Source organism: Sus scrofa, chromosome 18 (assembly GCF_000003025.6).
Source record: "Sus scrofa isolate TJ Tabasco breed Duroc chromosome 18, Sscrofa11.1, whole genome shotgun sequence".
NCBI classification, from domain to species: Eukaryota; Metazoa; Chordata; class Mammalia; order Artiodactyla; family Suidae; genus Sus; species Sus scrofa.
The window spans coordinates 13,918,739-13,940,000 of NC_010460.4; the positions used below are offsets into that span (position 1 = coordinate 13,918,739).

Genomic DNA, 21,262 nt, shown 5'->3' on the forward strand with positions numbered 1-21,262 from the left:
GTAGTCACATTTATTAGAAAACTTTTAAAGTTATTTTCTTTTCAATGAAGAGGGATGGTGTATGTCCCCATTATAAGGATAAAGTTGCTGAAAATGGGGACAGTTTATACCTTACTTTTCTTCTTTTATAGGTTTTAAAACGACCAGAATATTTTGGGAAGTTTGGTAAAATACATAAAGTTGTCATCAATAATAGCACATCATATGCAGGCTCACAGGTAACTAATTATAAGGATTTTAGCCTTTCTTCCCTATGGTCTGGGCTTGACCTGGTCTCTTCAGAAAAAAAGATTTGCTTTCTGTGATTAGAAAGCTTGAGGGTCAAGGATTTAAACAGTGCAGTGACCTCTGTTGGTGGGGTGGGGGAATTTTTGGTAATTATTTGACCCTTTCAGGACTTAACAGTGAATTGATAGTAATAAGAGGGAAATAGTAAAACAAAGATTTAGTAATGGTTTGAAGGGGAGGGGGAGTTGAGTCTATTATCAGGCAGTTAAATTAGATAATGATTTCTAACTGATAATATTTTCAGATACTGTAAATCTAATAGAGCATCTTTGTTATGCTGCTATTAGAATACTCTTACAGATTGCATTTATTTTGGGGAGAACATACTTTGACACAATGTCTTCAGAGCTTTTTTAAATCTAACTTCCAAAGTTTGTTTTTTGTAACCTTGACGAGTCTGTCAGATGACTTAAAAAAAATGCCAAGCCAAAAATACTTCATTCATATATTTTAGTCTGCTTAAAATCAGATAAAATTCACTGAGTATGATTGTCTTAAGATTAGCTAATATGTGGTTTAATCAAAGTTACTACTATTTCTAATTATTGTCATCATTATTAAGGATAGTAGTAGTGAAGAACTTTAGAATTCCTTAGGCAAGTTTTAAGATAATTTCTTTGTTATGTTTTTGTTGAATTTTATACTAATAACAGTGAGTTTTCACTTTAGGGTCCAAGCGCCAGTGCTTATGTAACCTATATCCGGTCAGAAGATGCTCTCAGAGCCATACAGTGTGTCAACAATGTGGTGGTAGATGGCAGAACACTTAAGGTAATATGGTCCTCTTGTTCTCTATGTATTTTTTTGGATTTCTTTTTGTTTGTTTTTTTTTTAAGAGGGAAAGGGATAAAATATTGTAAGTGGGGAGAGTCTAGCATTTACATATTATGTGAAGGGAGTCTTATTTGAAGATTGTTTCTTAGACATCCATACCAATCTGTGATAGCTAATTTGTTTATAGCTGACCTATGTAGGGTCCTGTTTTACAGGTAGGAATAAACGCATTTATTATTAGGGGATAATTTTTAAAAATCTCCTATTTTTATACATATCTTATTTTGTTAAAATGGATTTATTATTCTTGTCAGAAATAGATAATGGTTCTGATTTGTTGTCCTTAAATTATTTGGACATTGACCAGTTCAGATTTGAGGGAGGTGTCCCATCAAGCAATGCTTTTAAGTAAATGGAAAGGACAGCATAGTTAGAAAAAGGAATTTGCCTTATGTGCCTAACCACTTAAAACATGGAACGGATTTTGTCCGTCTACTCTTCTGATCTCTAAGAGAGATGATTTCAGTGCCCAAGTCTGAAAACCACAGGCTGAGGTTTTTTGTTTTTTTTTTTTTTTTAGTTTTTTCAAATGGTCATCATCTTTAATAAATCCTGCTAGTAATGGTTTAGTCTTCTAGTATTCACAGCCATACTTCTTTTGTTCTGTCTGTGCCTCATTTTAGGTGAAATGAAACCACTAAATATGGAAATTCTCATTGGAGTGTCAGTTCACATTTTGGGTCTTTTTATCCCCCCCCTTCCTCTTTCTGCAGGCATCACTAGGTACAACAAAATACTGCAGTTACTTCTTAAAGAATATGCAGTGTCCAAAGCCTGACTGCATGTACCTACATGAATTGGGGGACGAGGCGGCCAGCTTCACAAAAGAGGAAATGCAGGTAGTAAAGTAATGTGCATTATCAGCTTTGCAGAAAAGGAAGTATTTTTCTTTATAAGTTAAAATTGCAAAAGCAGAAACTAAGGATTTTATTTTTCTTTAAACTGGTATTACTTTAAAGTAGCATTTTCCGAACAGTGTTCCATGGGATGTCAGTTCTGCAAGATATTGTTGTAATTAAAAATGGGTCTGTGGCCCACTGAGTTTGAAAATACTTGATTAAGAAAGATTAATAGGTGCCCCCCTCCCCCAGCAGTACCTCTCAGAGTCTTTAATATGATAATGCATATCCCAGAGGAGAATGTAGAGCTGGAACTTAATTGACCAAGGAAAGCATTTTGGTAAATGCTACTTAGGAGGAATATCAGCAAAATGAAAGCTAGATGGGATATTGGGATACTGTAATTATAAGTGTTTTTCTCCCCAATCTGTTACAGAGCATGCTAGAAAATAATACTCTATTAAATATTGCTGAAAAGCTAACATTATTTTTATAAACTGATTCTTCCCATTAAAGTATCTACTGAGTCAGTGTCCTATAAAGGGTGAATTGAAGACTTATTATCCTATGTTCTTTTTTTACATTTCCTGTTCTCCTGTCTTTCAATTTGTAGTATAAACATGCCTTTACAAGTAAAAATGTTGACCATATGGCATATTAAATGAGGATTATACCCAAGCACAATGCTGCACTTCCCTGTTATAGATGAGGACTCAGATTGTTGCTGTGGACTTTTGCAGGAATACTTCTTATTTAGAAGGTGGGGGGCGTTGATTGCTACCTTTCATTCTCCAGGTCAAATTAGAGAAAGTCTAGGAGAGGGTCCTTTCAGAGCAGATTGTTAAATGAAATGAAATATTACCTTTTTTGATGTGGAGTTACTATAGATTAAATCCCATTATAATAAATACACTGGAATTTCTTGACTATATTGTCTTTATGGTACAAAAATAGTGTTAAAATAAGTTCTCAGAGATATTTAATCAGGACAGATGACTTATTTATTTATTGCTTATCCAATAAATGATTGATTTTTTTTTCTTTTGGGTGAAACTTTCTTGGATGAAATCTAAGGTTGAACCATTTCAAGCTGAATTTTGACTAGTGGGAAGTATCTTTTACCCATGGATACTATTATAGTGAAAATCTCTGTCAAAGAATTTCCAAGCCCTGGTTGCTCTCACTTAAGTATTATTGAACAATAAAAGAAAATGGATGGACAGACCCTTGTAATTGATTCATACTGGGATTTAACCTGTCTCTATGAACTACCCCTGTGGAATCATTTAAATACTAGTTTGACCTCTTTGTGGCTAACAAAAGCCCGAATATCTCCTGAAGTATTGGTTGTAGAAAGAATTTTGGGACTTTTCATGTTTTAAAGATGTAAAATCCACATCTAAACTATGCTTTTACATACACTTCATATTGTTGTCTTGCATTCATCTTGCTCTTCTTTACAAGTTTAAAATTACTTTGAAAAGGGGTTTCTTTGTTAAAACACTTCCTCAAGGTGGGAAGGAAATTTGAACAAATTATATCTTGGCAAAAACCAGATCTTTCCTTCTTGTCGCCTAACTCAAAATTTAGTACTCTATGAAATATTTATAGGTCCAACTGAACAGACCAAGAGCCCTCTCAGAACAGGAAACGATGCATTGTGCGATATATATAATAGAACTGTGCTTGATTAGATGATATTGCCCTTGCTTGTTTTTATTTATGTATTTATTTATGAACTGTTCTGGTTTTGGTTTTCCCATAACTTTTAACCTAATTAGCAACTCTAAAGGTAAGTGAAAATGCATTCCAGTCATGATATATATGCAAATAGTTACAGCTTATTTGAAGTAACTATTATAATTTATTTTTGTATGTAAATAGTTTCCACAGTCAGTCCTTGTTTGATTTCTTCCATAACTGTTCATGACATTGCATTCTGGTAGACAGCTACCAACTCGGTTAAATACAGAGCTGTCTTTGTTGTACATAGAACAGGGATCAGCAAACTTATTCTGTAAAGGGCTAGTTAATAAATGTTTTAGGCTTTCCAGGCACATGGTCTCTGTAGCAACTACTTAGCTTTGCTGCTTAGGCTGAAAGCAGCCATAGATAACATATAAATGAATAAGCATGACTATTCCAGTAAATAATTATTAAAAACAAAGCTGCTGGCAGTAAATTGCCAACCTCTAAAGTTTCAAATACATCCATATTTATGTAAAAACAAATTAATGTGAATATTATTTGATATTAAGATAATGAAAAAATATAGTAAAAATCTTCATCGGTGTATTGCTTATATTAATCTCTTCTAAAAAGAGAGACTGATTTTTAATGATCTTTAGAGAATTTGAAATGACCTGTTAAAAGACTTAGTTCTTATGTGAAAGATGGGGAAGTAGATTTAAAAGGGACCCCCTAGTTTTTTGAACTAGCAAAAAAGTCATCTGTTAATACGCTTTTCTCCACATAAAGTGGTTGATGAAATTATTTAATTAATGGAATATGTCTCATGTAGTTTTGTTGGAAGAGCTTCATTGGTCTTGCAGTTCTTTGATATCTTCCTCACAAGTTTCTCTAACACCCTGAAAAACACATGTTTTATTTAGGATAGCTTTAATAATTCAGAAAGTACATCAGTATTTTATACCAGCCACTTTGTGAATCCCACTGCAGTTTTAATTTCTCTTCCACTAGGCGGGTAAACACCAAGAATATGAACAGAAGCTACTTCAAGAATTATATAAATTAAACCCCAATTTTCTTCAGCTGTCTACGGGTTCAGTTGATAAGAATAAGAACAAAGTGACACCACTGCAGAGGTATGATACGTAAGTACTAATATTAGTATCAACAGAAACCTTACCTTCCTGTCTATCGATCTTCTCTTTTCATTCTATATCTTTTTCAGGCAGGATCCATCTTGACAATGTCTATCATTTGTGCAGAATTGTTGTACTGTGTAAGAAATGTTGAATCACAATTTCTAGGTTTGAATATTTGCTGCCTGCTGCTCCCTGGTAATACTTCAGCTGAGCCTCTTGATGCTTCCCCTTTGCATTGATTTGCAGACTACCCTGAGCCCTGGCAACACTCTCCTTGATAAAAAGGAAATTAAGAGATGTGTGTTACTAAAAGGCTCTTGTCACCTAATTGAGGTTTCCCTCCTGATGTAATGAGGGGAAAAATACTGTAAAAAGGGGAGTGGGAGTTAGCTGAAGCATTTTGTGTTGGGGATACAAATAATTCATCGTTGTCTAGTCTCAGGAATCACTAGTCTTACATCGTCTGAGTGAGGAGGGCATCCCGTATTCAGATCTTATTCATCTTAGGAGACAACTTGTTTTTACATAGACCTATATTCTGTTGATGTCTAATCAAATTTATAATTTTATGTATTGGGTCTCATTCTGATAAAGTAATTTTCACATCTTGGATTGTATTTGGTTATGGCCTGTCAGAAAATAGTACAATTAATAAAAACAATATTTGGGGGTTATACTTTATTCTGAATGTTCCTTAACTTTGATGTGTTAGGATCTTCTTTTTAATTTGATAAGTTTAACTTTTGTAAAGTGAATTCATTTAAAGAAAAAAACTGTAATTTAAATAGGTTGATTTTCCTTTTTAAAAATAATTATTCCAGGGAGTTCCTTTCATGCCTCAGTCAGTTACAAATCCAGCTAATATCCATGAGGATGCAGGTTCAATCCCTGCCTCACTCAGTGGGTTGTGACACAGCAGACACAGCTTGGATCCTGCATTGCTGTGGCTGTGGTGTAGGCCGACAGCTGTAGCTCTGATTCGACCCCTAGCCTGGGAACTCCCATATGTCCATATGCCGCAGGTGCGGCCCGAAAAAGCCAAAAAAAAAAAAAATCCAAAGTTACATTTTAATTATTAAAATTTAGTTATTCTGAAGTTTGAATTTGTTTAAGTGACATTTTAAATGTCTGGGTATTACATGTTATAATTCCATGTTTGTTTATCACTAAAATAATGTAAGGGCCATTTTTCAAACATAGCTAACAATAATCACATGGGTTGTTGTCAGAATCAGTTTTTTAAAAAACGTATTCTTTGTTGTCAGAGTCACGGCTTTCAGAAATATATTCTTGTATTTAAATTCTTGAAATCCGTATTAAATTTATTCACTTTGATAGATTATTTGCAAAGTCTATTCAAATTTAAATACTTGTTTATTCACACACATATGTACATGTGTATATAAATATATGAGGCTTAGAGCAAAACATAAAATTACTATATCATAATCTATGTGAAATTTGTTTTATCAGAGCTAAGAATAAAAGCTAAATCTAAAATCTTTTAGGGTTGATAAAGCTTTGACACTTTCCATTGATCTTTTTGTACCCATCCCTGTATGTTTATTTTATTATGAACCTATGCTATTACTCACACCATTGGTTGCCAGCTCTGTAGTGCATTGTATAAGATTGGGGTTATAGTGATAAACATTTATTTCAGATGCTTTTAAATATACATCTTTATTCTCATTAAAAGCATTGTCATTCTAATTAAAATCTTATTCTGGGTTTATAGCATCTAGAGAATTCAGACCAGAAATGTAAAATCTAGACTATCTCTTTGTGATAAACATTTGCTATTCCCTGAATATAGAGGTAATGTTTTTATTGAAGGAAATTTGAAAAATATATAAGAGCATACAGAAGAAAGTAAATATTGTATGTGATCTCAGTACTTAGACATTTTCATTGAAAATGATTTGATGTATCTTCCTTGCAGTGTATATTTTCTTGGAGTCCTTTTCCTTCTTGTGAATGTGTATATACACAAAATACATTGCTTTGTTACATTTTAAAACTTAATACCCATTATTATACATATTTTCTCATGCTATGAAAACATATAAGTTTTATGATTGTAGTATTCCATTATATGTGAGTATTTCAAATTTATTAAACCAATCTCCTGCTGGTGTATATTATATTACTTTCATTTTGGTGCTATTATTTGTAACACTGTGATGAACATTTTTTTCATATAAACACTTTGGGTATAGTTTTGATGCTCTTAGAACTGCTGAGTTGGTGATTATGAGTCCCTATTTCCTTGAATTGAGTATTTTTTCTACACATTTGCCAACTTGATAATCAAAAATCTTTCTCATTTTAATTTATGTATGATTAATATAGTGAACTTCTTATGCATTGTGAATTCATCATATCTCTTTGCCATATTTTATTGGTGTTTTTAAGTGCTTTCTGGCAGATTACAGATCTGGCTTCCCTCATAGGTTAACTGAGTCTATTTGTTTCAGAATTCTTGGGAGTTCCTGTTGTGGTTTAGTGGGTTACGAACCTGACTAGTATCCATGAGGATGTGGGTTCGATCCCTGGGCTCACTCAGTGGGTTAAGAGACCGGTGTTGCTGTGGGCTGTGGCATAGGTCACCAGCTGCAGCTCCAGTTGGACCCCTAGCCTGGGCTATGCCACAGGTGTGGCCATAAAAAGCAAACAGAACAAAATGAAACAAAAAAATCCTTGAATTTATAAATCAATATTGGGAGAATTTATACTCTCCAGCATAACACTGAATCATCTCAACCATTAGAATGGTATATCTCTCTATTTAAGTATTTTGTGTCTCTCAGGAAAGTTGTGGGGGTTTTTTTGTTTTTTATTTTTGTCTTTTCCCTGCTTTTTTGTATTGGATCTTCCGCCATCAACTCTTCCTGTTTAAGAAGCCCTAGGCTAAAAAATAAAAACAGTGTTAGAAGGTGGTGCTAGCAGACATCCTTGTTGCATTACTTTCATAGAGATATCTCCAGTGATTTATTCACTCTTAAATATGATTTTAACCATTTATTTGAGACATGTTTTTAATTAAAATATGAAAATACATTTTCAAAAATTTATTGAGCTTTTTTTCTTTAGATTGGAAGTGAAAATTGGAATTTTTGAAGCGTCTTTTCAGCATTTTAACAGTTTAGCTTTCTTTAACTTAATTTTTTGTGATCTGTTGTTATTCATAGATTTACTAATATTTTATTGACTTTGCCTTCATATAAAGTATAGTCAGAGCATATTTATAACTATTTCAGTAATAGGAGAGGACTGTCATAGCAGCAACAAGTTGTAGAAAATAGTATACTCATGGGCGTTCCCTGAAAGCCTAGTGTTAAGGATCTGGTGTCATCATTGCCACTGCTGTGGCGTGGGTTTGATCCCTGACCCAGGAAGTTTGCATGCCATGGGCATAGCCAAAATAAAAATAAAATAAAATAATTAAAACAATATACTCATTTAATAACTTTATGCAAAATCAGTGCTACTAAACATCAGCTGGGACCAGAATAAATTTTGACATGGTTACCTATGCTTTGCATAAGTACATGGTGTAGGAAGGTTTTCGGGGGAGTGAGAAGGGTGCCTTGTTTAATGCAATTCCCCAAAATTTATTAAGGGCAATGGATGGCCCGAGTTACAGATAGTTTGTTTTTTTGTTTTTTTCAGCAAGCTCCTGTAGCTTGTTTTCTTTCCATGCCGACCCCTGCAAGAGAATAAATTCGACTCATCAGAAATATCAAAGGTCTACTTTGGTCTTCATTTCTAACATTGCCACCATACAGGGTATAGTGTTAGGGATGCATTTGAAGATAGTTTTCTTCTTCCACAGGGAAGTCCTGCCAAGTTAAAAAGATGAGGAGTGTAACTCTTCTATGGTCCTGCCCGAGAGAGAATGTTTTTCTTATTCATGATAAATTGAGAAACTCAAGATAAGTTGAGAATTAAACTTTCTAGGGAAAAAAAGAAAAAATGGTTCCATTTCTCTTTTTCTTGGCATTCTTGCATAGTATATAGCAGTTTTAGAAGAACTGTAAGAAAGCAAAACTTGGAACCTTATAGATTGACATCAAACTTAAAATGTAATTTTCTCATTTGTTAAAGCTATAGTACAATTATTGAGTACCAGGGCTGCTAATCCTCACTGAACCCTGACATGAGCCCCTGATACACATTAATCTTAGTAAGTAAGATTTTCTATGTCTTATTCCTATCTTACTTAAACGAATAATAGATTAGAGAGTATGTGTCATTTATTCTTCACTGCCTCCCCCCCCATTATTATGAGTGTGAGAATGTATCAGTCAGATTGAGTATTGACTGTGGATAGGCTGTTTTTCTATATTAGTGAGTTTCTTTGAAATAATGAACACAAATGTTGAGATTGGGGAATAAGGGAGTCATGTAGTAGTGATGCTTAAGGACAGGATATACTGTCTTTAAGTTCGGGGCTCTGAAATACCTTTATTTAGATTGGAGGCACTGTTTGTGTGCCACCTGAAGACTGATACAGGAATAGTAGTAGCTAAGTGGGCCACTGTATATCCAGGATGGTGAGTAGGCCTACCTACAAGTATTTGGGGGACAGATTATCTTGTATGCTTATACTCAAAGTAAGTGGTTATGACTTGATACTGTGACTCATACAAAGAAGCCACCATTGAAGGAATGAAGATGTTCAGCTTTAGATTTAGGTAGAAAGAGGGTTGAACAAGATTTTGGAATCTTCAGTGTTTCATTTAATCTCCTCAGTAGTTTTGTGTAATACCATTGTTATCTTACTACTGGCAAGAAAACTTAAGTCTCAGAGAGTTCAGATAATTTACCAGTATCCTATACAGATAAGTGATAGACCAGATTCTGACCAAAAATCTCAGTCACTTTTAAGATCAGGTCCATTCTCCCACTCTGCCATTTCTTAGTTTAGAAGAAGTGAAATTCTGAAGACTCTAACATGAATCAAACTAATTCAGTTAAGTAAAACTCTGTCATAACTATACATAGTTTGACCTTGAAGAGCTCTGGTATTTAAGGTCTATTACCTGAGGATAAAGGTAGTGGATATACTATAAATTCCAAGGAAGGTTTAAGCAAAACCTTCCCTAAACCACAGACTGGTGGCAGTAGAGGATAAGCTGAAGAAATGGTGAAAGGAAAATTTCTATAGAAATTTGTCACTTGTTATCACATTGAAGGAAAATGTACGTTTTTAGAAAGTACATAGCTATATCCTAATTGAAAATCATATATAAACTCTGACAAACTTAAGGCTTAGCACAGAGTGCCTTATTTATTTAGCAGAATGAGCATAGTCATTGCATGAATCGTGTTCTTCTGTCCTCACATCATTTGGTAAACACCTGAGATTTAGAAAGGGTATGGTCCAGAGACATATACAAAATAGTCTTGAGTAGAATGTGCCGAATCATGCATAGGGTTCTGAATATCTGTGTACTCTGAAATTTCGTGTAAAATTGTGGATAAGTGTATGTATGTAGGTGTATACATTTTTTCTGGAGGGAGGATCCATGACCTAAAAATAATTAGAAATTACTGGCGTATACTAATACGTGTAGAGCTAAATTTAGGAGCAATAAAAAGCGATGATTCTCAAAGTATGGACAAGTGCCACGAAAAGTGACCTACATTTTTCTTTTTTGTAAAATGGATCTCCAGAAAGGCATTTCCTCTTTTGTAACAGATAAGTGATTTGCAGTTTCCTGCTTTTATTTTTGTATAGCTAAGGGATTCTTACTAGTAAATTAAGTAGATGAGTTAGTAAGATTTGCTAAAATTGCATATTCACATTAAAATTCATGAATTACAATATTTTTCTGAACTTCTTTCTCAGAATCCTTCCTTATTTTTCTTAAATTTTATTCCCATGGTGTATTTATATAAAGTTACTGCATATGTGTACATACATACTGGAAAACCAGAAAGTCAGCTCTGGTGTCTTGCTTTGCCTAAATAGAATATTTTCAAAAAAGTTAGAGAGCCACTGGTGTTTTTTTACAGAGGGTGGGTGTAATGAGGAGGAAAGCAGGGGAACAGTGAGATATGGGGAGAAAGAGTTTAGGGAGCTTTTGGTGCCCTTATTTCTTAGAATAGAGGAAAGAGCACATCATATGAGCAGTTGTGTGTTTAAATTCAACTTAGTATCTATTTAGGATCAAACTTATTACTGAAATACAGAATTAAAATGAATAAATGGAGAGTTTGCTTGCTGTTTTTGAAAGCTTTCCAGTGTATATTTAGGATGACGGGTGTCCATCTTTCAATTTTAATATTAAGGATAATTTTTTGTGCTTAACAGTAATCGTAACATTTATTTTCATTCATATTTGGTATGTCCTTGAGTTAAGAGAAAATTCCAATTAAAATCATATTTGCCAACTACAGGCAGTCCAGGTTTATTGGCATTTTTTTCTTACCATGTTAATTTGTCACATTACTTAAGGTGTGGCCATATTTTAACAGCAAAATGGTTCTTTAAATGTTAATGTACATTTGAAGCCCCTGTATCAAAATAAATTCTATAAAAGCAAGCTTCCTGTCTATACTTACATTTGTCCTTTGCACTAGCAGATGTTTATCTCAGTCGTTTAAAACTCTGGAAAGTATGAAAATTTTAAATGAATTATTCTAAATGAATATGGGACTATTTAGGAGCATTGTGACTGTGTACTTGTGTATATAGTAACATGACAGAAATTTGGAAATGTCCATTATGTTGACATCTGTCTTAAATTTTACTCTATATTCAGAATGCAACGAAAGTTAGTACAACCATGAATACTGTTTTTAGCTTTTGAATGCAATAAACAAGGGAACTGAACCTTCTCAATATTTTTTCTATCCCACTCTCAGTTCTTGAAAATGATTTTTTCTTCGATCCTTTTACTATGTAACTACTTGTTTTATGTACAAGATTTAAAAAAAAAACCAAGAGACTGTATTTAGAAATTTGGTTGGCATCACCACCAAGGAGGTAAAAAGAAGTCAAACTCAAAAAACAACTCCCCAAAGGGCCAGTTAGAAGCTAGCAAAGTTGGCTGGGAATTTGAAGATCCAAACAGAGGCATAGCTATGTCACACTACCTGCTTGCAGATAGTTGTGACTTTTGGTTCCTTTATCTATAAAAAAGAGTATTAAAAATTTGATAATAATCCTTCTGGCTCTAAAGTCTAATAATTTCATGGACTTTGAGGAGCACTGATGCCTTTTCACTGTGTTCCTCTTCACTTCCATTAGTGTGGCGATAATCAGACACCAGGTGTCTCAGTTTAGACTATTTGAATCAGAATCTCTAAGGACAGAAACTAGATACATACTCTAAACTTTAAGAATAAATATTTATATTTTCTAAAGCTCCATAGCACTGAATACCAACTGTTGGGTGAATTAAAAAATATTTACTCCTGAGAAATCTGTAATTTCACCATAGATTTCAGAACTATTTAGGACTGGAACTCAAAAAAAAATTTAGTAAGACTGTTTGTATGAACATGTGTTTATGGATTTTTATCTGCAGAGATTTATGCACACACAGCATTGCTTTTTGGAAATAGTACCTTGATTATGTTATGAACTCTACCTAATAGAATTTCTTAATCCCACTTGAATCCAGTGGTTTTCAGTCAGTATGTAGGTGTTATGATTTCTGTTTCTATCCATATAATTAATGGACAATGATGATTCCAAGGCCAACACTCTTCTTCCACTTGAGACCAACTGAACTATGAATGTGGCTGCCGTAGCCAGGACCTTGCGTGTTTGTTGCTATAGCACAACTTGCAAAAATTCTGTTGGGACATTCTGGCCTTTTCTTAGGGCCGTACCTAATTGGCTGAGATGATCTTTGATCTCTTTAATTCTGATCCAGGCTCAGAGGGCTCAATCGGAGCAAGGAAAGGAAGACCCCGAAGCACCTGTGGAAAGCCAGCAGCATGAGACTGAATCCTGGACCCTGGAATTAAGGACTGGATGGAGAAGCTGATGAAATCATCAGCCAACTCAAAGACCAGCAGGATGTCTTTGGCTTCCAATATGAGACACAGACCCCAGTGAGAATACCCTCTTTGGATCCCCATTAGACAAGACAGCAGCAGATTTTTCAGGAAACTCTCACTAAACTGGACAAAAGGAAAAAGGAGGTGCTGGATGTCTCTAAAGCACTACTAGGCTGAGTTAATTGACCTTGGAGGTATTGCTGCCAAAGTTGGAGGATGGAAAGTCCAGCAGCAAAACACCTGCATTGGAGCCCTCACGGACCATGGGTTGGAGCAACTGGAGATGTGTTCACAACTAGAGCAAAACCTGAATCAGCTGCTAAAGTAGCTGAAGAGATTAAGTTGCCTGGTTAGCCATTAGAGGACTTTCTGACCAAAGGGGTGGACCTTAGAAGGCCCCATGCACAGAGTTGCTTTTATATCTATTCCACAAAGCCTTTATGGTAAAACCCAGCTGTGCATTCCCTGAACTCCCCATTGAATCCTCATCCTCAAGACTGGGAGAAAGTTCACTGTCCAAGAAGGCTGCTGGTGAGATTCCAGGAAGGCAATGGGTCACTGGCTGCAGTAGTCTCCACTGACTGTAACTTTCATCAATTAAAGTCATCCCTCAGTAGCCACAGGGATTGGCCCCTTTAGAATTCCAAAATTCTCAGATGCTCAAGTCCCTGATATAAAATGATGTGGCATTTGCACTTAACTTAGACACATCCTACTGTATGTTTTAAATCATCTCTGGATTGCTTGATAGCTAATACAATGTAAATGCTAAGTAAATAGTTGCTGGCACAAGGCTAATTCAAGTTTCCTTTTTGGAACTTGCTGAAAATTTTTCCCCTCTGAATATTCTTGAATCTTTGAATGTGGAACCATGGATGTGGAGGATCAACTGTACAAAGTTTCCGGAAGTTTAACATTCTCACTTCAAACTAGAAAACTTGCTCCCAAGAAGGGGCAGAGTCAGGGTTTAATGTGAAACTTTGGCTGCTCTCTGACTCTGGTAGAGCATTGTTCAGGTGGTTCCAGAAAGGGCAGCAGTAGGGGACTGCTGGGTGTGACAGCAACTGCACATATCAGCTTCATGCACATACCAGGATCTGAAGCAGGACCTGGGAACAGATACCCTCTGTGTGGTGATCATTTCTAACATGAGCCTGTGCTTAATTGCCTGATCCTTGGTTCTTGGTTCAGTCTGCTTAGCTCACACCTCTAGAATCAGTAGGTTTTTCTTCTAGACACCATCCCCATCTGCACACTGCCCCCCCCCCCCCCCGCCACGCCCCTCAAAACCTGGAGCTTGGAGCTTGTTAGGTTCTCCTCTAAGTTGGCAATTCTTCTCTGTTGGCTGAAGCCTCAACCTGGTACACCTGAACATGCTGAGGATCAAGCTTTGGGGGCAGAACTCTAAAACTGAGGGTGCATTGTTATTCTTGGCTGACTTCACTAAGCAAGAGCTCCCTCAAGGCAAGCCGTTGTTCTGAAAGTAGCTGGACAGGATTTTGGACCTGGTACATGTCCACCTGAAGGATCTCTGGAATGATGGCCATGTCATGGACTTAATGAGCTGCAGCCAGGAACACTGACTGCTGAAGATCACCTCTGGTACCTTTCTGGGGCACTTCAGTGAATCATTGAAGGGGGCATTACCTTCTCCTGCTTGGACAATAATGAGGTACTCATCTCTGTGCAGCCCTGCACCAAGGAGGTACTGCAGTCATTCATGCTGACTGAAGTCATCTACCACTTCCAGCTGTTTACTGAGGAGGACTTACTTGAGAGCCTGTTGTATTTTCTCTGCTCTTGAAGCCCTGGGGACGAGGCTTTTGAGTGCTACTACTAGGAGAAAGTTAATCTTTAGGAACAGAGGAAATACCTGAAACATAGGCTCATTGAGATCTCTAACTGACAGGTAGATGAGCTAAAACAACCCCTAGAGCCGGAAGTGGTATCATTAGAGCTGGAGCCCAGGCTGGCCTGAGGGCCAGAGCTAAGCCTGAAGTTAGAGCCACTGCTTGAGCAGGGCTGGATTTGGGGCCAGCACCAGATCCCACACTAGGCATGGTATCACAGAGAGTGCCAGAATCAAACCTGGGCCCAGAACTGAAGCTGAAACCTGTTCTAGAGCCATTCCCAGGGAACCCCAGGAAATAGCTGCCATTTTTTAAAAGATGTGCTTCTAGATGCAAGTGAAAGTGAGGCTCTGGACATGAGACTGTTTCCTGCCTGGAACATTAGAGGAACAGCCCTGTTCAGAAAGAGGCATTTCTGAGCAGAAGAAGCTGATACACTGTGCTGACCTGGCAGGAAAAAATAGAAAGCCTGTAGATACTTTGTTTTTAAATAAAAATCCCTGTGCCATTTATAGTAGTATACTCAATCTTCTTTCATCCATTATCTTTGGGACTTGGCAGTTCTTGACCAGAGAATGGTTCATTTCATAGATTAGTTCCATGTCTTCATTAGTAATTGTGATATTTATTAAATTGCTTTCCTTTCTTAACCTTCTTGGCATGATAATTAATGGCTGGATGGATGTTGAATATAAAACAGCAAATTGTTTAGTATGACTACAGCTTAAGCAGATACAGAGAAGAGCTTAATGAAGAAGGAAGTTGGACACCTGATTCCAGGGGCGTTGTGAGAACTCTTCCCAATTAATGGTAGCTTTGGGATAGCTGTTTTCCATTCAGCGATTAGAATTCAAGGACCTCACATTTACTGCAATTAGACTTTGACTTTTGCATTTGTTTGGGTTTATACATGTGTTTGCAGGGACTCCCCCATCTTTATTTTCTATTTTTGCACTGATAGTTCTACTTACAATGGCAAATATAATTGTAATTGATCTTTACAGCCCACATAGGATAAAGCTTTCTAGTTATATCCTTATTCCTAAAGCTTTCATTTATTATTCCTGGATTTGTTAATTATTCTGAAAATAAATTGAAGAGTATACAAAAACTGATGGGAATGTAAGCTTACCAATACCTTGCCCTGATACTGATTTTTCAGCAGCTGATACTGGATTGATGACACTGATCTAGAGATTTTGATCTAGAAATCTTTGGTAAAACCTTCCTAGGTAAAGCATTAAATGTTAATGAATCAGTGCTTTTGAAATTGCAGCTGGCATGGTGGATGATAAATTATTCTAATTAGTTGTAATCCATACACATTCTCAAGGTTTATTTTGAATGGCATAATATTATCATATTTTACCCTTGACATTAGCAAGACTGACTTCATCTATTTGAAAATTATTTTTTAGTACTTTTTAATGGTGGTGGCTGAGGAGGTGAACCAAGATCAAGACACTGCAGTTCTTCCTTTGTAATATCTTGTTTTCATCCTTCTGTTTCTATGACTGCTGCTTCCTTCAACTTTTAAGTTATTGCTCCCATATTTTAATAGTGAAAGTTTGAGTAAAGTGGCAGAATAGGTAGCACCTGGACTCTGTCTCTCCACCTGGACAGTAATTGCTCTTGTAGAATCTGTCTGATGTAACTATTTTGGAACTCTGAGGTCTTTTAAAGGCTTGCAACTTCCTGGGAAAGACTTGACAACTAATTTCCGTCAATTTCAGCTGTTAGCATAGTAGCAACTACCCATGCCCCACCCCCAGCCACATGGCAGGCCACTATGTACAGGTTCCTGGAGCAGCTTGCATATAGATGTGGGAGATGGGGCGGACAAAAAGGACCCTGACCTTAGCTATTGAGGATCTCTGTTCTGATTGCTGATTATTGCTTCTGATCACAGACGTAGACACAGAGGCAGGCGATCATTGTTGAATCTTCCCCCATAGTTGCAAGTTCCTTTCTCTCTGGCTGAAGTATTCTCCAGGGGTTTTAAAGGACTGATACCCTTCTGCCACGTGGCACTCCTTTAATTTTTGTCTTTTCCCCTTTTGGGAGCCAGGCATTACAGACTAGGACATTCAGAAACAGCTGCACATATGAAGAAAATTAAAAAGTAACTCTGCATGTTCAGGGAAGGCTCAGAAAAGACCTTAAGTTTACACTACACTTAAGACTGATTCTCAGCACAGAGGCAGCTTGCAACAACAAAACAGTAACAAAAAGAGCAAGCCCTGCGGAAGGGGGAGAATCTGATTTCCAGAGGTACCAGATAGATAGGTACTAGATAGATTCAAATGACTGGTGTTAAACAAAAATCAGAAGGCATACAAAGAAACAAGAAAAAATGGTTCATTCAGAAGAAAATAATTAATCAACAGAAACTGTCCCTGGAAAAGACCTAACAGCAGATACTCTGGGCAGAATCTTTAAAGCAATTTAAGGATTCTTAAGGCATTAAAGGAAGATATGGAGAAAGTTAAGAAAGTGATGTATGAACAAAGTGAAAATGTCAATAAAAGGTAGAAGGTCTAAAGAAACTAAGAAATTCTGAAGCTGAAAAGTACAGTAATTGAAATGAAAAATACCCTAGACGTTTCAAAGACAGATTTGAGCAGGAAGAAGAAAGCATCAGCAAAATTGAAGATAGGGTGATGGAAATTTTCTAGTCTGAGGAACATACAAAAAAGATTGAGGAAAAGTGAACAGAGCCTAAGGGACCTATAGGACTTCATCAAGTGGATTAGCATATGCATTATCAGAGTTCCAGGAGAAGAGAAAAGTGCAGAGAGTATTAGAAGAGATAATGGATAAAAACTTCTCAACTTTGCTGGAAGATATAAATATCCAAGGAACTTAACAAGTTCTAATTAAGTGAACTCAGAAACCCACACTGGGACACATTATCATCAAACAAAGGACAAAGGAGAGCCTCTTGGAAGCAGCAAGAAAGCAAATCATCACATAGAAGAGAATTTTTCAATAAGACTTTCAGTAGATTTCTCATTAGAACCTTTCGGAGGCCAGAAAGTAGTGGGCTGATAGGTTTTGTTTGTTTGTTTGTTTCCTTTTAGCACTATGACAATATCCCTATTAGACAAGAATCTTCTATCCAGCAAAACTATTGCCAAAGAGTGGGGAAGAAATAAAGAATTCTCAAATAAACAGAAGCTGAGTGAGTTCAGGACCTCTAGACCTGTCCTGCAAAAATGCTCAAGGGAGGCTTGCAAGATGAAATGAAAGGGAACTAAAAAAGAAAAGCAACAAAAGGGAACTAACCCAAAGCTGTATGGAGAAATAGAGATCTCAATAAAAGCAAATAAATGGGCAATTATAAAAGCTAGTGATACTGTAACAATGATTTGTAACTATACTTTTTCTTCCTATATAACTTAAGAGATCATTGCATTTAAGGCCCAATACTTTAGTGTAAAAGCTAGTGTTGTTCCTACTTTGTTTTGCAACTCCAGATCTTGTTTGCTACATAATTAAGAAAATGCATTTAGAAAAATTACTAGTTTGTTTGGAGCACATAGTGTATAAAGATGTAGTTTTGTGACACCACAACCTTTAAAAGGGATAAGGATGGAGCTGTAAAAGAGCAGAGTTTTTATGTTATTGAAGTTAAATTGGTATAAATTTAAGGTAGCCTGTTGTGACTTTAGGGTATTAAATGTAATTCTATGGTGACAATTGCAAAAAGAGCTCTAGAATATATACAGAAGGAAATGCATGGTCCAACTATATGCTGTCTATAAGAGACTCATATTAGACCCAAAGTAACAAAGAGGTTGACAGTGAAAGGAGAGGAAAAAGATATTCCATGCAAACAGGAACTACGAAAGATTAGGAGTGGCTATATATACTACTGTCAGACAAAATAGACTTTAAATAAAGATTATAAGAGACAAAGGAAGACATTGTAAATAAAAGTTTAAATACAGCAAGAAGATAGAGCAATGGTAGATATTTGCACACCTAATAACCATCAAAATATATGAAGCAGAAACTGGCAGAATTAAAAGGAAAGATAGTTCAGCAATCAGAGTTGGAGACTTCAGTCTCCCTTTATAATAATAATGGATAGAACATCCAGACAGAAGATGATGAGAGAATTTAAATAATACAAGCTCACTGGAGCTAACAGATATATGTAGAACATTGTACCCAATAGCAACAGAATACACATTCTTCTCAAGTGCACATGGGACCTTTTCCAGGATGGACCATATGTTAGGCCACAAATTAAGTCTCAGTAGATTAAAATAGATAAATATCATACCAAGTGTCTTTTCTGACTACAATGGGGTAAAGGTAGAAATCATTAACAAAAGGAAATCTGGAAAATTCAGAAACATTGGAAATTAAACACTGTAAAACAAGTAATGGATCAAAGAAGAAATCAACAAGAAAATTAGAAAATAGATGAATGAAAATGAAAATACAACATATCAGGACTTATGAGGAGCAGCAAAAGTGGTGCTAAGGGGGAAATTTATAGCTATGAGTGCTATTATTATATAAAAAAATAAGAAAGATCCCAAGTCAACAATCTTAACTTCACAATTTAAGGAACCAGAAAAGGAACAAGTAGCCCAAAGCTAGCAGAAGGAAGGAAATAATAAATATTACAGCAGAAATAACTAAAGAATAGAAAAACAACAGAGAAAATCAGTGAAACAAAACTTGGTTCTCCAAAAAAAAAAAAAAAAAAAATCAAAATCAAAATTGACAAACCTTTAGCGAGATGGACTAAGAAAAAAGAAGTCTCTAATTACTAACCTGAGAAGTTAAAGTGGAGGGGGTTCCTGTCGTGGCTCAGCAGTAACGAATCTGACTAGCATCCATGAGGACCCAGGATCAATCCCTGGCCTTGCTCAGTGGGTTGAGGATCCAGCATTGCCATGAGCTGCGGCATGGGTCACAGACACAGCTCAGATCCTGCAGGCTGTGGTATAAGACCAGCAGCTTCAGCTCCGATTAGACCTCTAGCCTGGGAACCTCCATATGCCATGGGTGTGGCCCTAAAAAGAAAAAAGAAAAAAAAAATTAAAGTGGGAATGTTACTACAGAAATAAAAAGGATTTTAAGAAAGTACTATGACCATTTGTACCCTAGCAAAGTGGATAACCTGCATAAATTGACAGATGCCCAGAAACACAAGACCTACAAGATTCAATATCACATAGAAAACATGAATAAATGTATAACTAGTTAGGAGATTGAATTAGTAATTACTAATCACCGAATGAAGAAAAGTCCTGGACCTGATGTTAAATTCCACCAAATATTTAGAGAGGAACTAGTACCAATCTTTATCAAATTTTCCCAAAAATCAAAGAGAAGGAAATACTTCCTAACTCATTCCACGAGGCCACCATTACCCTAATGCCAAAAGCAGACAAAGACTGTAAGAAAACTTTAAACCCCTAGTGAACATTGATGCATACATCCTTAACAAAATACTACCCTGAAGAATTCAGCACGTTTAAAGAATTATACACTGTAGCCAAGTGTGATTTATCCTAGAATGCAAGGATGATCTAATATATGAAAACTTGACCAGTACAACATGCCCGTGAATAGAATGTAGGATAAAAACCACAAAATCATCTCGATGCAGAAAAAGCATTTGAACAAAATTAAACACCCTTTCATGACAAAAGCAGTTAACAACCTAGGAATAGAAGGAAGCTATTTCAGTATAGTAAAAGCCATATATAAAAAAAAATAGTGACCATCATACTTAATGGTAGAAAGACTGAAAGCTTTTCCTCTGAGATGAGGAACAAGGCAAGGGTTCCTGCTTTCACTATGTCTCTTCAACACAGTGTTGAATGTTCTAGCCAAGCAGGTAGCCAAGAAAAAGAAGAGACATTTAAATTGGAAAAAAAGTAAGATTATCACCTTTTGCAGATGATATGATTTTATAGGTAGAAAATCCTTAAGATTACGCATACACATACCTGTTAGCACTAATAAGTGAATTCATCAGTGTAGCAGAATACAAAGACAAAAATCGTTTCCATTTCTATACAGAAACAGTGAATAATCTGAAAAGAAATTAGAAAAACAATTCTATTCACGATAGAATCAACGTAATAAAACACTTAGGAATTAACTTTACCAAAGAGGTCAAAGACTTGTGCAAGATAGCTACAAAACATTGCTGAAAGAAATTAAATAATAGATAATAAATCGGAAAACATCCTGTGTTCATGGATTGGAAGAATCCCAATTCTGGAATTCTCACTGTGGTGCAACAGGATCAGCAGTGTCTCTGCAGTGCCAGGACACAGGTTCGGTCCTCAGCCTGGCACAAAAGGATTTGGCATTGCCACAGCTGTGGTGTAGGTTGCAACTTTGGCTCAGATATGACCTCTGGCCCGGGAACTCCATACGCCATGGGGCAGCCAAAAAAGAAAAAAATTAAAAAAAATAAAATGTCAGTTCTACCCAAAACTATCTGCAGATTCAGTCCCAGCCATGTCAAGAACCCCAGTTACATTTTTACAGATTAAAAAAAAAACCTCATCCTGAAATTCGTGTAGAATCTCAACCCCAAGTGGCCAATATAATCTTGAACAAGAAAAATAAAACT

At 36.1% G+C, this 21,262-nt stretch overlaps 1 protein-coding gene and 1 pseudogene across 6 annotated transcripts in view; both read left to right on the top strand.

The window, feature by feature from the left end:
* CNOT4 (CCR4-NOT transcription complex subunit 4) overlaps nucleotides 1-21,262 on the top strand; it is a 158,961-nt gene that overhangs the window by 97,166 nt on the left and 40,533 nt on the right. For 3 of the 6 annotated variants that reach the window (XM_021078767.1, XM_021078769.1, XM_021078772.1), the window contains exons 4-7: nucleotides 132-218; nucleotides 958-1,059; nucleotides 1,836-1,961; nucleotides 4,662-4,795. In XM_021078767.1, coding sequence (XP_020934426.1) covers nucleotides 132-218; nucleotides 958-1,059; nucleotides 1,836-1,961; nucleotides 4,662-4,795 — 449 coding nt within the window. The remainder of the gene's footprint in view (nucleotides 1-131; nucleotides 219-957; nucleotides 1,060-1,835; nucleotides 1,962-4,661; nucleotides 4,796-21,262) is intronic. The other 3 variants (XM_021078768.1, XM_021078770.1, XM_021078773.1) reach the window with 1 other exon arrangement.
* On the top strand, nucleotides 12,781-21,190 carry LOC100523339 (annotated as a pseudogene).